Raw genomic sequence first — 13664 nt, 5'->3', positions numbered from 1 at the left:
AAGCAAACTGCTCCACTTCCCTTCTCCCTCTCCGTCTTCCCTGGCCACCATGTGCCTCCACTTCCACTTCCCAGTGATTTAATCCATGATACCAGCCATGCAGGCCTAGGTGGGCTGAAAGCATAAACAAGAACAAGACTATGCGTTATTAGGTTTCACAAGGTGGGTAGGAGGGTTTCCATGCTGTCCTGGAATCTGGAAGTTGTGATGAGTTGAGACAGTCTTGTTCCATAGCCCAACTCAAGCATTACCTTGGAATTATTTCCACAAGTTCAATGAGGAACTTGAGACAGAAGGATTTGCCCTCCTCAGATCCACTGCCTAGTCTGCAGAATGGGGAAAAAAGAACCTTTGTTGCTCCAAATCCACAATAAAAGGAACTAGTGTTTATCATGAGGAAAGGAAATACCCGTTCAAATGCCCCTGTTTCTTCTGCCCATCTTGTACCACCATCTAGGTGTCCACATCTGGTTGATTCAAAGACTGTGAAAATCTCTGAAGGATAGCCAGAAAAAGTTTGAAAGCATGGAGTTGTGGATCTGTGTGCAGAGCTGTGTTGGGTCTGCTATTTCCAGCACGGGTCTAACAGTGACCGAAGTGAGCAAGTCTAGGGGTGCAATGGCTCTGGGTCTTTCAGAATTTCATTCTTTCAACTTTATTTTCCGTCACTGACCTTTGTTTCAGATCTGCTAAAGGTTTTCCAGTGGACTACTGACTGGGGAATCTTCATTGAGACTTGTGAGCTTGTGTTTTAATGACAGGCCATTTGCTTGCTATTGAGTGCTGAAGCTGTAGTGGCTGGAGGATGTTCTTTGAGCCCTTCCTGCATAAATACTCATTTCGTGGCTGATGCATCTCTAGGAGGTATGATTTAGTCATCCAAATGATCCCTGTTTTTATCTTGACATATTCCTAGGAGTTCAGGGAAAGTAGATGGTTCTGTGTGCCATGAAATGCATAGATGTCCTGAGGAGGGAGTAGGGCCTCAAGAGGAGAAGGCACATCTAGTCAGCTTAAGTGCCAGGCTAGCCTCACTCTCCCGGGGCTTTTGTTATGACTTCAGAACTACTTTTGGTCTAAGGGAATTTAGGCTGTTATCAGTATGCACCACAGGTATGACAAAGATGAAGGGGTGTATAATTATCACTATTTGAATATGGTAAAAGCCCATCAGAGCTTTCCCTATCCAAACATCCAAAGGCAGTGAGAGTGTCAAGTGACAGTATTCACCAAGCAGGGATCTCCTTGCTACAATGCACTGTTTGGTCTGCCAGTAAATGGAAAGGCAGAAATATAGTTTCTGTAGTGATTTCAGATGTTGAAATTCTCACTTTACAGCAAGACACGCCAAGACTGTAATTTCTGAATACCTTCCAATGCAGAACCTGGTTCCTATCACTCACAGACACTGGTTTTCTTTATGCATTAGTAAAGAAGATGAGTTACCAATGCACCTATTAGCACTTCCTGCCCTAGATCAGTCATCCTTCCCTGTATGGAATTTTACCTGTATGACTGTCAGAAGTTCAATATTTCTATTTCATTTTGTACTTAATTGGATTTTTTTTCCATGTGCTATTGTCAGGATTTATGGTGAGTGTAGTGAGTGCTGGTCCAGGATGGTCAGAATTAATGTGAAAACATGCAGTAGGTCCCGAATAATTCCTGGCATCTGCAATTAAATGCTTTGCATTCTACTCCAACATGAAGAGATTTATGACTGTGACTGCCTGCATTATGGACGTACTGAGCAAAAGCCAGTAACCACACTACCATGGCTGAAGTAATGACCAAGTGTCAGGAGGTAGATAAACTGTAGTACATTAGAACACAAGTTGACTATTCAAATTATGATTCAAAGCTTTTTTGAAGAATAATGTTTCCCAATCCCATATGTAAACAAAACAATCAGACCACATTCATATATTAATTTTTTATTTTCCCATACAATATTCACAGGGTCTGCTTTTTGTCTCACTCAAACTAAATTTCCCCCCCCCACCCCCATGCCCTCAAACTAAAGAACCGACATTTCAGGACACGAAAAGAAGTTTTGTAAACATAAAACATCCAACGCATAGCTGAAACCCAGAGCATTTAGCAATTAAAAACACAGTTATATCCCCTTTAACGCAGGGTGTTTTCTTGCGTATCACACCATTAACCAAACTGCTCATATATTAAAAAGGTGCAGCTTTAACCAAAGGTCACAACGCACTTCTTCACCCACTGCGTGTTAGCATGTGTGTTTTATTATATCCTATTCAGTCAGTTAAAAACTATATACAGCTATGTTTAAATGTGTGTTTGTGCCATGTTTTTAACAACACAAAAATAAAGGCATTTTTAAGCTGTTGCTGCATACTATGCAGCAGGATGCCAGAGCACTGATTCAGACACCTAACTTTAATGGAAAAGTCAAGTCCAAAAATTCCTCTGCTGTGGGAGTAACATTGAATGGAACAGTCCACACATTCAAACATTATGAAAGAATAAAGAGACATGTATGCGATAACTGATCATCATCAGTTTTATAGCACTATTTACCACTTTTGCCAGCACACAGAACAACTCAGTGGAAAAAAAAACCCAATACAATTCAAGCTTTCAAACAAATGCCTTTGCTGTGATTAAAGCTACGTAATACTCAAACTCCAGAAATAATGAACACTAGCAAAAGTAAATCATGTTTTCATTTGACACTTGCACCTGAAGTGTACCACTTGCTTCACTACTGTGTGCAACGCAGCACAAAAAGTACTAGACATCAGTTGCTGAAGCACAAGAAGAAAGCATAAAGGTACAATCAAGAATGTTGTGTGCAGGCACAGATTTGTATAGCAAGACAAAAGCAGACTTTTGTTTTCTTGTATTAGTGAGTCTAACAATTTCTGGGGAACCTGCATCCCAAAATGTGACTGCAGTATTCAAAATTCAGTACAGGACAGCAGAACTTTACATCCTGAATTTTACTAAAGGATTTTTAATATCTCCATGACCTTCTAAATAATCTTTGAGCTGTCTGATGTTTTCCTTCCATTTCCAAAAGAGCAGTCAATCAGTTCACAACAGAGTAGGAGCACTTTTATTTTTTTCAACCATGACATGATTCTAAAATCAAGTCATCTTAGATCAATTCCTCAGACTGCTCAAGTGTCACCTGAACATGTAATTTCAAATTTTTGCTAGAAATACTGTAGGCAATCAATAAGGGTGTAGCCCTCTTTCTCTGCTTGCCAAGAACTTGTGTAAGAAGCATCTTTTGATTTAGCCAGTAATACATGACAAATTTTTCACTTTAGTTTATTTTGTGTGCATTTAAGAATTGGTTGGCCTTACTTACTTCTTTTTTTTCCCAGAGACATTTGAAGGAGTTTAGCCTTACTATGACCAGCTCAATTCAAACTATGGGCATGTACATACATTTACTATCTTCCATAACTAAATAAAACAGAATTTTACAGTACATAAGCTACTGAAGACATGAGCAGTGAAAACAATGTAACTCTAATAACTACCAAAAAGATAACCTGAAATATTTAAAACATTTCCTGACCACTAACAAAATAGAGTGGCAATTATATGCACAAGGCTGTCATGTCTCAGTGCACCACACAGAGGATTATTTACAGCACTTGTGCAATGCAGTATCAATATCAAATTGCCCTCTTACTAGGAAAACAATTTAGTAAAAAGCTTTATACGTGCCTAACACATAATATAACCTCATCCAGTGCTGGTACTGTGCTACTTAACAAACCAAGCTACTTCTTGTCTTAAATCCAAAAAAGCAGCAGCAGCAGCATGTATGAGTACTGCACAGGTTCGATGACAAAGTTAGAAGACTCCCTATTCTACTGCATGTTTTTTACATAAACTTGGAAATTTGGATATTTTTTTTGTATGCAGAAGTGAATTTCCTGAGTAGTCTCAGCTTATGATTTCTTCAGTAAAACAAACATTGCAAAAGAGAAAATGTATTTATTTTAATACAGAAGAATGTATGTTTAAGCAATCATAATGAAGTATAAAATTCAGCAAATTCTGAAGACTTTCCAGGCTGATACAGATGTGTACCACATTGTAGTGCCAAGCTTTCAAAAATTTTACAAAAAAGCAAGGGGTATAATTCCATTTTTTTTTAAACAGCAAATCAAAACAGTGCACTACAGTTAATCACATTTTCTTTTTTATAATCCAAGATATTCATCCTGAAAATTAAAATGAAATGAGATTTTCATATATATACTCTCTTTTATCAGACACTAGACTGTTGGGTTACTTTAAAGTGTTACACTGCAGATGGCTAATTGTACTGGTAAAAATCAAACCTGGTTTGGATTAGTATCAGTAGAAATAAAGAGAGACTAAACACTGCCAGGTATTTTATTATAGGAATTAAAACACTTATGTTCCAAAGGATCCTTAAAAATATTTCAGATTATGTGTCCCTTTCATAACTTTTTGGGTCTGTTTTGTGATTTTTAAGAGATGAGGAGTATACACATTTGAATGTTGCATATTCAGACCTCTGTACCTACAGTTAAACTGGAGAACCGCTAATCTTAATGAGTAACACACCTGAAGCATTGCCGTTACTGGTTACGATCCAACGCGCGTTGTTGTGGTTCTTTTATCTGAGAAGAAGCTTTTAAGGAGAAATACCTGCCCGATACTAACAACAAGAAGGATGATTGCTTCCCCTATGGACCAGTAGGCCACCCTTGTGTTTAAATCCTCTGCTCTGCTGCGGCCCTGTGCTTCCCTCAAGCGGAAGTGAGTCTGATAGTCGATGACAGACTTCAAAGCTTCGTGAATTGAAACGCACGCAGACTCCATCTGGAGAAACAAACACACAACATGGAATTAAGAACCCTTCTAGTGATTTTGTGCTTTGATTATTTAAAATGAGAAGTCATGTAACTTTGCAAGCTAAGAATTAACTCAGACTAATGTCAGATAGAAATAGTGTAAATACAGTCAAATGTAACTTATACTGATGAAACTTCATTCACAAAAACTTGACGCTGTTAAATACAGAAGCAGATAAAACCACAGAACTAATAAAAAGCAATGAGGTCTGAGAATTAATTAACAAATTCCAAATTCATATTTGGATTCAAAATGACCCTCAGAAATATTTCTGAAATGTCACTGATCTTCCAGCTGTTAATGCCACAGGAAACCAAGCAGTAGCTTATAATATTAAGATACACACAGCATATATTACATGCTTCTGTTTTCACAAATATGACATTCTTCATTCATTAATTCTCACTCAAGTTGTACAATGTCTATTCTGTTGTCAAGGGACCATTCTTTTAGTCATGTATACAAGAAGTGTTTAGAGAAGGGACAAGTTATCCTTCAGTGCTCTTGAACACTCAATACCTTACTCATACAAAAATACTTACCAACTTGGCCAATTTCATGATTTTTCATTTTACAAAAAGCATTATTGGTTTTCCAAGTCCTAGACAGTTTTTTATATAAACTTCTTGCAGCTTCAGTTCATCTGCTGTAAGTAAAAGTACTCCTCACTGTGTTTTGATCACTAAGAGATAGTCATTAGATCTTCAAAATACTTATTTTCTACTTACAATTTAGGTTTCTCTTTAATGACTTAATATTTCCTGAAGATAATCGGCACAAATTATTATAAAGGAAATGTTTAATGCCCTTGTAGGACTCCTCTCAGTCCCTTATATCTGTGTCTAACCACATTTTGATGACTTTAAAGACATGTGTCTGAACAAGTCTAAGATAATCTTCTCAACAAAACTCAAAATGAGTTTTTCCAAACTAAGTTTTACTATTGGTAAATTGTAGAAACATCCTGATCTGCACAAGGGATTTAATCACTCTGGTTTTATGGATTTACCTTTAACTGTTCCCATGAAAAGCTGCCCAAATGTGGTCATGCCACAAGCCTGACCAGAACTGCAAAAAGAACCTCCTTCCAAAGAAGCAAAAAAAAAAAAAACACAAAAAAAACCCCCAAAAAAACTAGGAGATACAGTATCAAGAATTTGAACACAAAATAAAAGTACTGCAGCAATTAATGAAATGTTTCAAAGAAAGTTTTAAGGTATTTAGATTGTGTACAGGTGGTACAAAACTATAAAATCCTAAAAATACAATAATAGTAATGCTCCGACACTTTGTAGACTTATAAAGCTCAAATATCTAGAAGCCAGATAAATACAGCTGACTTTATTGATTTATTTTGCTAGAATTTCCTTCTCCATTTTAAAAACAGTAGTTACATGAGTCCTCCTCCTAAAAAAAGACTCTACTGTTTTAAATACAGAAATAATTCAGAGAGTTTCTCCAGAGCTTGAAAATTTTTTCAATCCTGTTCCACCAATATCTCTTTAGTGAAATACACATGTCAGGAGACAAAAAAAAAAAAAAATCCCACCAACCAAACTGAAAACAATTAACAAAAAAAAAATCTAGAAACCACCCAAGCAACAAAATCCCAAACAACTGTGGCATTAACAAAGCCTATCTGTTGCAATTCAGAGTATTTTAAAAGCTTCAATTAATTTATTTTCAAAAGTGATGTAGATAACTAAAGCAGCTGAACTTGCAGTAAAATTGCCTTCACCTAACAACTTTTGTCAAACACAACAGCGTTTTACCTGGGTAAGCGCAGTTACTCTGTTCTCACTAGGAAACAGTGGTGGATCTTCTCCAACCTGGAAATCGAAGTACACAGTTTTGTGTGTGAAAGTAGAGAACTCGTTGCTGAAGCAGAACTTGTATGTTCCATTCCTGGATGCAGTAAATGTGAAGCTATCATATTGTTTCTTCATCTCTTTGTACAGTACAAGACCATCAGGATCTTCCAACCGACAGTCAACATCATAATGACCTCCAGTGATCACCTGGAAAAAAAAACCAAGGAATTGTCTTTTTTAAAAAAATGGATACTTACAGATTTCTTCTAAGAAGTAGGGTCTGGCAGGTGGGACTGCAAAGCTTTTTGCCTTGATAGGTGTTTTAAAATATAATGCATTCATTTGAGAATCCTTCAAAGTGAGTATGCAAAATTATTTTCCCATGAACGACACACAGAAAAAAAATTAAAAATGGTTTAGGTTCAGTATTTGCAATGTCAACTGTATTTTCAAACCCTCAGGAGAACAATTTTAGTTACTTTGTTATTACTAACTGTACAACAGCAAAGGCTACAGTAGATGAAACTACATGGGACTGGAAAGACATGACAGGAATGAGTCTGACATTTGCAATACATTCAGGTCCTTCGTGGAATTGATTCATCCAGCAGAGACTGCTAACATGCAGCAAGACACTTCCTTCCTGTGTGGCCAGGAAACTGTAACTGCCCTGCTATGTATCAGCTGCATTAGGCTGTAGGAATGGTGTTTGACCAGTAGAACAGGAATTTCAACCTGTCCGGTTTTCCTGTCAGCTGCTGTCAAGAGAGCAAGCTCTGGGGGACCTGCCACCTCCCTCCTGCAGTTAGACACAGGAGTTCTTCCAAAAACCAGCACATCCGGATAATGCCTGCAACTGACTCAAAACTTCACAATTATTCCAAGGGGGTTTTTGATACTTTGATTACTGTTGGTCTACAGTGTATTATTACCTGGATTCTCCAGAAAGACTGATCAGGAGTTCAGGTATTCACAACTTGGTATTCTGATGACTTTTACCATAGCAGTTTCACACTTTATCTTTGCTGCAAACTTTTTACTTTTAAGTTAAAGCATGCTGAAGGAGGAAGAGACTTGTTTAATATGTGTGCAGAAATCACTGAAATATTTTAGTATCTCTGTATCTGCACTTCAGTCCACGGCATTGTTTAAATGCTCATCAGTTTTCTGAAATACCAGGTTATTAAAATGATTACATTAGTGGTACAACTGAAATAACAACAGACTGGAGCAGCAGCTCTTCCACAAAGGCAAAATTTTAAAAGTATCCAGATGGCAACCAATAACACACCTCTTCATTTTTGAAATACAATCTACAATTTGGTTAGGATATGCTTTTTACCAATTACATGGAAGTCACTTGCATTCAGTTCTGTAGGCACCCTGAAAATATCAGTTTACATAGAGATAGTAAAGATTGGCCAGAACTTTAAAGTTCCCCTAGGATTCCTTGCCACAGAATTTGCTTGTGCCTCCTGTCAATTCTTGAGACACATTGCCAAACGACATTCACACAGCACTCCAAGCTGGCTGGTCAAATCTAGACTTTTCTTTTAGCAGTGCTAATCCTGGTTTGGTCACAAATAAAAATGGCAACAGCATGCTTATCTGTCCAGTGACACCCACTTCAAAACTGCAGGGCAAAGTACAGCACAGGAAAGTCTGTATGGAAGAAACAGTCAGGGACAAGAAATATTTGGGTAGGGAAAAAGATATCCAGGACTTAGACCACACAGGACAGAGTAAGCAGGACTGGTATTTGGCAGCAACATTCCCCAAATATACTTGAGATGGGACAGCAACTGAGAAACTAGAAAGCACAGGACTTCAGCAAGAAAAGTCAGGCCATAAAAATTACTTTCAAAAGCCCCCCAAAGATAACTGTGATTTTTGTCATCGGGCATGAGTTTTCTCTCATCCTGCTGCTGTACTATCAGTGAGTTCATATACTGAAATGACAGACTGAAAAGTTCCAACCATGCTGACACACTCAGAGACACCAAAACAGTGATGCATCCTTCTCCTATCACCCTTTCACTGTTTAGTATGTAACCCAAACCTGAATTGTACTCTGAAATACGAAACATTAGTTCTTAAGATGTACTGTGCTCATCCTGTCGATGCTTCACAAACCACAAGGAAATGACGTCTGCGGCACCTTGTTGGTCAGGTGTGCTTTAGGTATTCTCTGCGCTGTTCAGGTGGGGCACTACATGCAGCGACCAGGCTACAGACACTGCCAGTTTTCAGGGCCAACTCTGTGTCCCACTCAGCACTGCACTATACGGAAGCCTTCCAGCCGCTCCCGCAGAGTTTTCTTTAGTCAAGATGGAAACCTCTCATTGGATCCAGCCGCTGCTCCCAAATACTCCCTACAGGAAGGGAGCTAAGGGAGAGCCTCCTGCAGGGGCCTGGGTGTAGGGCTCGGGGCCGCGGCCCAGCGCAGCGCACGGCCGGGGCGGCTCCTCCCGCCGGGGTACCTGGAATTCGAGGGTGCACTTGGTGCCCTGGGCGATCTCCTCGTAGAAGCACTGCTTGGCGTTGTCGGGCAGCTCGAATGTGATCTCGGAGGCCCGCGCCGCGCAGGCCGCCAGCGCCCACACCAGCAACAAGGGCGGCAGCGGCCCTCGGGAGCCCCGCGGCAGCATCGCCCGGCGCGGAGACAGGTGAGGAGGGGGCGGAGGGGCTCGGGGCGGCCGGGGCTGCGGGGCTGCGAGGCTGCGGGCGGGACGCGGCGTGGCCGACGGGACGAGCGGCAGCACCCGGAAGCGCCCGCACCTTCCCGGAGCGCTTCCGGGACGTGTGTCCGGCGGGGAAGGGGCGGGCAAGGGGCGGGCAACCGGTGAGCATGGCCTCGCCCTCTCCCAGCGTCATATCGCGACCGGGCGTTGGTGTCTGCTGAGCGCCGATGCCCGCAGATTAAGTTTTTGAGAGTCCCGCTAGGGCCTACATCTGGAAATGGCGGGCATCACCTGTGGCAGAGCGCACGCAAAGAACGACCTCGGTGCTCTCCGAGGAGTCTGGAGAGTTCTGCTGTGCAGATCCTTGAGCGTTCATTGCAGAGAGTGAATAAGAGATGAATGAATAAATAGAGATATAAAACGTCGATTAAAGTGCTCACGTTGATTGGAGGAGTGTCGACTTTCAAGTTCCACTCCAGTCAGTCATGGAGTCATAGAGTGTTAAAAGTTGGAAGGATCAGTGAGTCCCAATCCACCTGCCATAGGCAGGGACACTTTGAACTAGATCAGGTTGCTCGGAGCCCTATCCAGCCTGATCTTGAACACCGCCAAGTTTGGAGTATTCCCAATCTCCTCGGGCAACCTGTTAGTTACAGTGTCTCACCACCCTCACTATAAAGAATTTTTTCCTTATGTCTAACCTAGGTTTCCCCTCTTTTAGTTAGTACCCATTATTTCTTGTCCTACCACTACAGATCCTCATGAAGGGTTCCTCTCCAGCTTCCCTGTAGGCCTCCTTCATACACTGCTAGGTTGCTATAAGGTCTGCACACAGCCTTCCTTTCTCTAGCACTCTCAGCCTTTCTCCATTATTTTTACAAATTAAAAAAAAAAAAAAAAAAAAAAAAGAAGAAATCAAAGATACCTTCCATTCTTAATATATTAAGTTCTGCAACAAATCAGGCAGAGTAGGAAAAGGAAAACTCAGTTCAGACCTCCCAGGCAGGAGCAGGAGCTTGTAATGCTGTGGATCTGGTCGCCCATTTTGCTTCTCTGGAAGAGGGACTGAACCTGCATGAAGTAACTACTGCTAAAAGAAGCACCACACTGGGGTGCTGCTGAATAATCCTCTAGCCATGGAGAGCAGTCCTGTGCTAGCTTGTGAAATGTATGATTTTCATCCTCACCACTGCGTAAGAAACTTGGGCATCAGTTTGAGGACTGTGGAATTCATAGGGCAGAGGAACCCAAAATTAATGTATAGAAGGCTCTAATAGATATGCAGATGTGGATTATAGTGACATGCCAGATGCTTTTCCAAGTACCCACCTTACAGCTGAGGCAGACATTATCCATCTACAATTAATCCTCAGATGTTTGCTGTTTTCATTTAAACACACTGTTTTATTTTAGATGGCATTTAAGTGTTGGCTGATAGCTGAGATGGCTCAAAAGCAGGTTATATATCTGAAGCATATGATGCAGCTCCAGTAATTTTACTTAAATCAGTGACCAGAGACTTGCAGGAACTGTATCAACTAATCACCTTCTCCTTCATGTAGCAAGAAATACATTTCAGGAAGACTTCCTCTGTGATTTTTCACAGCAATTGAAGTGATCATGTCCAGATTACAGTTTCCTAGTTCATTCTTTCCAGTAGTTTTCTGAAAGTTTCACTGAATGGGCAAAATGAAGCTTACCTAAGAAATGGTGATTGGAAACCCATCACCAAATAATCAACAACACAGAAGGGGAGAGATATAGAGCAGGCAAGAAAGGAGTCTGGTGACACCTGAAGAATAAGCAAAAACCTAGAAGATGTTCCAATCCCCACAATAAATCAGGAAAGGCAGATGAGATTACATCCATTTCTTTTTGGATTGGGGTCAGAGATTATAAAACATCAATGGAGTAAAGAAGGCAAACGGCATCCAAGAAGCTCTCCAGCCTGGTCCCCTTTAACCCTGGTGACTCCTCATTACACCACCACCAGGCAGAGCTGTCAGCACTAACTGCATAGCATCAGCTCCACTGTGTGGTGTGCTTGCAGCTCATCTGGTGTAGGTTTGTTAAGGACTAATTGGTTTATATATGTAGCAATCGTGATAGTAATTGAGAACTAGTTACTAGCATTATGAACTACTTATGAATTATAGTAATTCTTCTGCAGCTTGAAACTAATAATAATAAGTTCAAAAAATGTATTTTAAAAGGAGTAATATGAAGAGTTTTAATTTTTTACTGGACAGTCTGTTTTAGCAGGGTGAGAATCAGTTTCAGGTGCTGTCAGCATAGTTCTTGCCTGAGAAAAATGTTTATAGCTTTTTTTCTTCTATTGTGACAGAATATTTGCAAGCAGAAGTCTGTATTACAACTTCTCCCATACATGCATGCATAGATACATGGCCTTTATTAATAATCCTTTTTACCTTACGTGCAAAGTCAAAGACTAGGAAAAAAAAACAAGGACTCATTTAATTTTTACATTGGTTTGATTTGTAAGTATATGTTGTCACTTTCTGTATATGAAAAATGAAAATTGACAAATGACATGTGTTTCTTGTGCAGACAATTAAAACATGCTCTTCTGAAGACTGCTAATGAACTATAGTTGTACAAGCAGTTCTCATTCCTTCAAAAACACACGGAAACCACTGCAGAAAGACCAGAGAAATCTGTGAAATACAGGATATTCAGTTTTTTATGTTTCTTCTTGGCTTAGTAGCTGAATCAAGTTTCTAATATTTTCTCCTGAGATAGTTAGAGATCTTAAAGATTGTTGATATGGATGAAATTGCAGACTTACAAAATAAGATCTTATGACTGAAATAACACTTCCTATAATTTAAATAGTGAGATAGAAAAAAAAACCCTGTTATTCACCTTTACAGTCCTTTAATATCTTGCCAGAAATCTATTTGTAACAGTTAAAAAAAAAATCCACTTAATAATTTTAATTTAATTCTCATTTAAAGCATATTCCACAGTACACTTTTTCTTGCTACTCAAACTACCTAAAATGGTAAAGTTTCCCCACTTTAAGTATATCTGCTTTAAAAGCCTTTGCTTGGGCTTGCTTTGGCAGATTTCATATAAGTAACAGACCTTGATGTCAAGATAATTAATTCCTCTTTACTTCCCAGTATAATGCTTAATTTTGGACAGGCTAAAATTACTAAAATAAACCAGACAGACTAAAATACAGATAAATCTTTCTTTTCACTGGCCTTTGTACTTTAAAAAGCAGCATTGAATAACTCTGGCACTTGCAAAAAACACTTGAAGTGCAGTCAAGTATACTAACACATTTTCATCACACTGTTTCAGTGTGATTTGTGCAAAGTCATGCTGTGGAGGAAAAAGTCACTGGACTTTAAAACTGCTTGAATTTATCCTTTTTTTCAAGGTTCAGTGCATTTTCTAACCTCTGTTCTCATGTTTCTGAAACTGCAGTGAACAAGAAATGAGCTTCTTTGAGTCTGAAAAGTCAGTGCACTACTGTCTGTGCTTGTGTTATTTGATTGCATAAAAGCCCAAACACCTTCATAAAGAAAACACCAAGAAAATAACAAATTCAAATAAATGTTTTAGACGAAAACCGAATTTAAGTGCACCAAAAATTAAGCATTTACTGTCTTTCCACATGTACAGCTTCACAGAGGAGCAGGCTGAGACCTGCTGCTGTGCAAGGAGTTGGAAGAATGGAGAATGCTGGGAAAGCTGCGACCCCTCTTATGATCTGAAATATCCCACATGCACTCTTGCAGAGTCCTGAGTTATTGACAAGAGCAATTTGTGAACCTGTTTTTGGATAAACACAGTCCTTTGATTTTCAACATCTTTAAAAAATATGTTTGTACATAATAAAGTCTATTGGATTAGAATTTGTTTCAAAATGTCTGTTTCATGGTGGTTTATTATTTGTTTGTTTCTTATTTCTTTTCAGATAAGGTAGGGAACTCAACATGATTGCAAATGTCTGAGGAAAAAGTTTTTACTTACAGGTCCAAGGCGAGACCTGTGGAGACACGGACCTGCTGCTCTTTCTGTGACACACAAGAGGGAGCTCTTGGTCACCACAATTTACATGGAACCATCGCATCATGGAATGGTTGGGATTGGAAGGCACATTTAAAGGTCTTCTAGTCCATGCCCCTGAACAGAGCAGGGACATCTTCAATTAAACCAGGTTGCTCAGAGCCCCATCCGACCTGAACTTGCGGGGTGAGGCATTTACCACCTCACTGGGCAAGCTGTGCCAGTGTTTGACCACCCTCATGGTAAAAATCTTCTTCTTTAA

General features: G+C 39.7%; 1 protein-coding gene across 1 annotated transcript; it reads right to left on the bottom strand.

The window, feature by feature from the left end:
* Positions 1–3961: 3961 nt before the first annotated feature.
* TMED7 (transmembrane p24 trafficking protein 7) lies at positions 3962–9467 on the bottom strand. The gene is made up of 3 exons (XM_054004410.1): positions 9164–9467; positions 6645–6890; positions 3962–4839 (listed from the first exon to the last, which is right to left on the bottom strand). Exons 1-3 carry the CDS (start codon positions 9329–9331, stop codon positions 4603–4605), a joined length of 651 nt encoding a protein of 216 aa, XP_053860385.1. The 5' UTR covers positions 9332–9467; the 3' UTR covers positions 3962–4602.
* Positions 9468–13664: the final 4197 nt, after the last annotated feature.

The sequence above is a fragment of the Vidua macroura genome, chromosome Z, assembly GCF_024509145.1.
Source record: "Vidua macroura isolate BioBank_ID:100142 chromosome Z, ASM2450914v1, whole genome shotgun sequence".
Lineage (NCBI taxonomy): Eukaryota > Metazoa > Chordata > Aves > Passeriformes > Viduidae > Vidua > Vidua macroura.
Note: the sequence above shows the minus strand (reverse complement) of the source record. Positions and strands in the feature narration are given on the sequence as shown.

Bases quoted from the DNA above. Each gene is read 5' to 3' on its own strand.
- TMED7 (XM_054004410.1), bottom strand. From the start codon at position 9,331: ATGCTGCCGCGGGGCTCCCGAGGGCCGCTGCCGCCCTTGTTGCTGGTG. The intron at 6,891-9,163 runs GTACCCCGGCGG...TTTTTTTTCCAG, and splicing joins AGTGCACCCTCGAATTCCAG to GTGATCACTGGAGGTCATTA. The intron at 4,840-6,644 runs GTAAAACGCTGT...TTGTTTCTCCAG, and splicing joins GAGTAACTGCGCTTACCCAG to ATGGAGTCTGCGTGCGTTTC.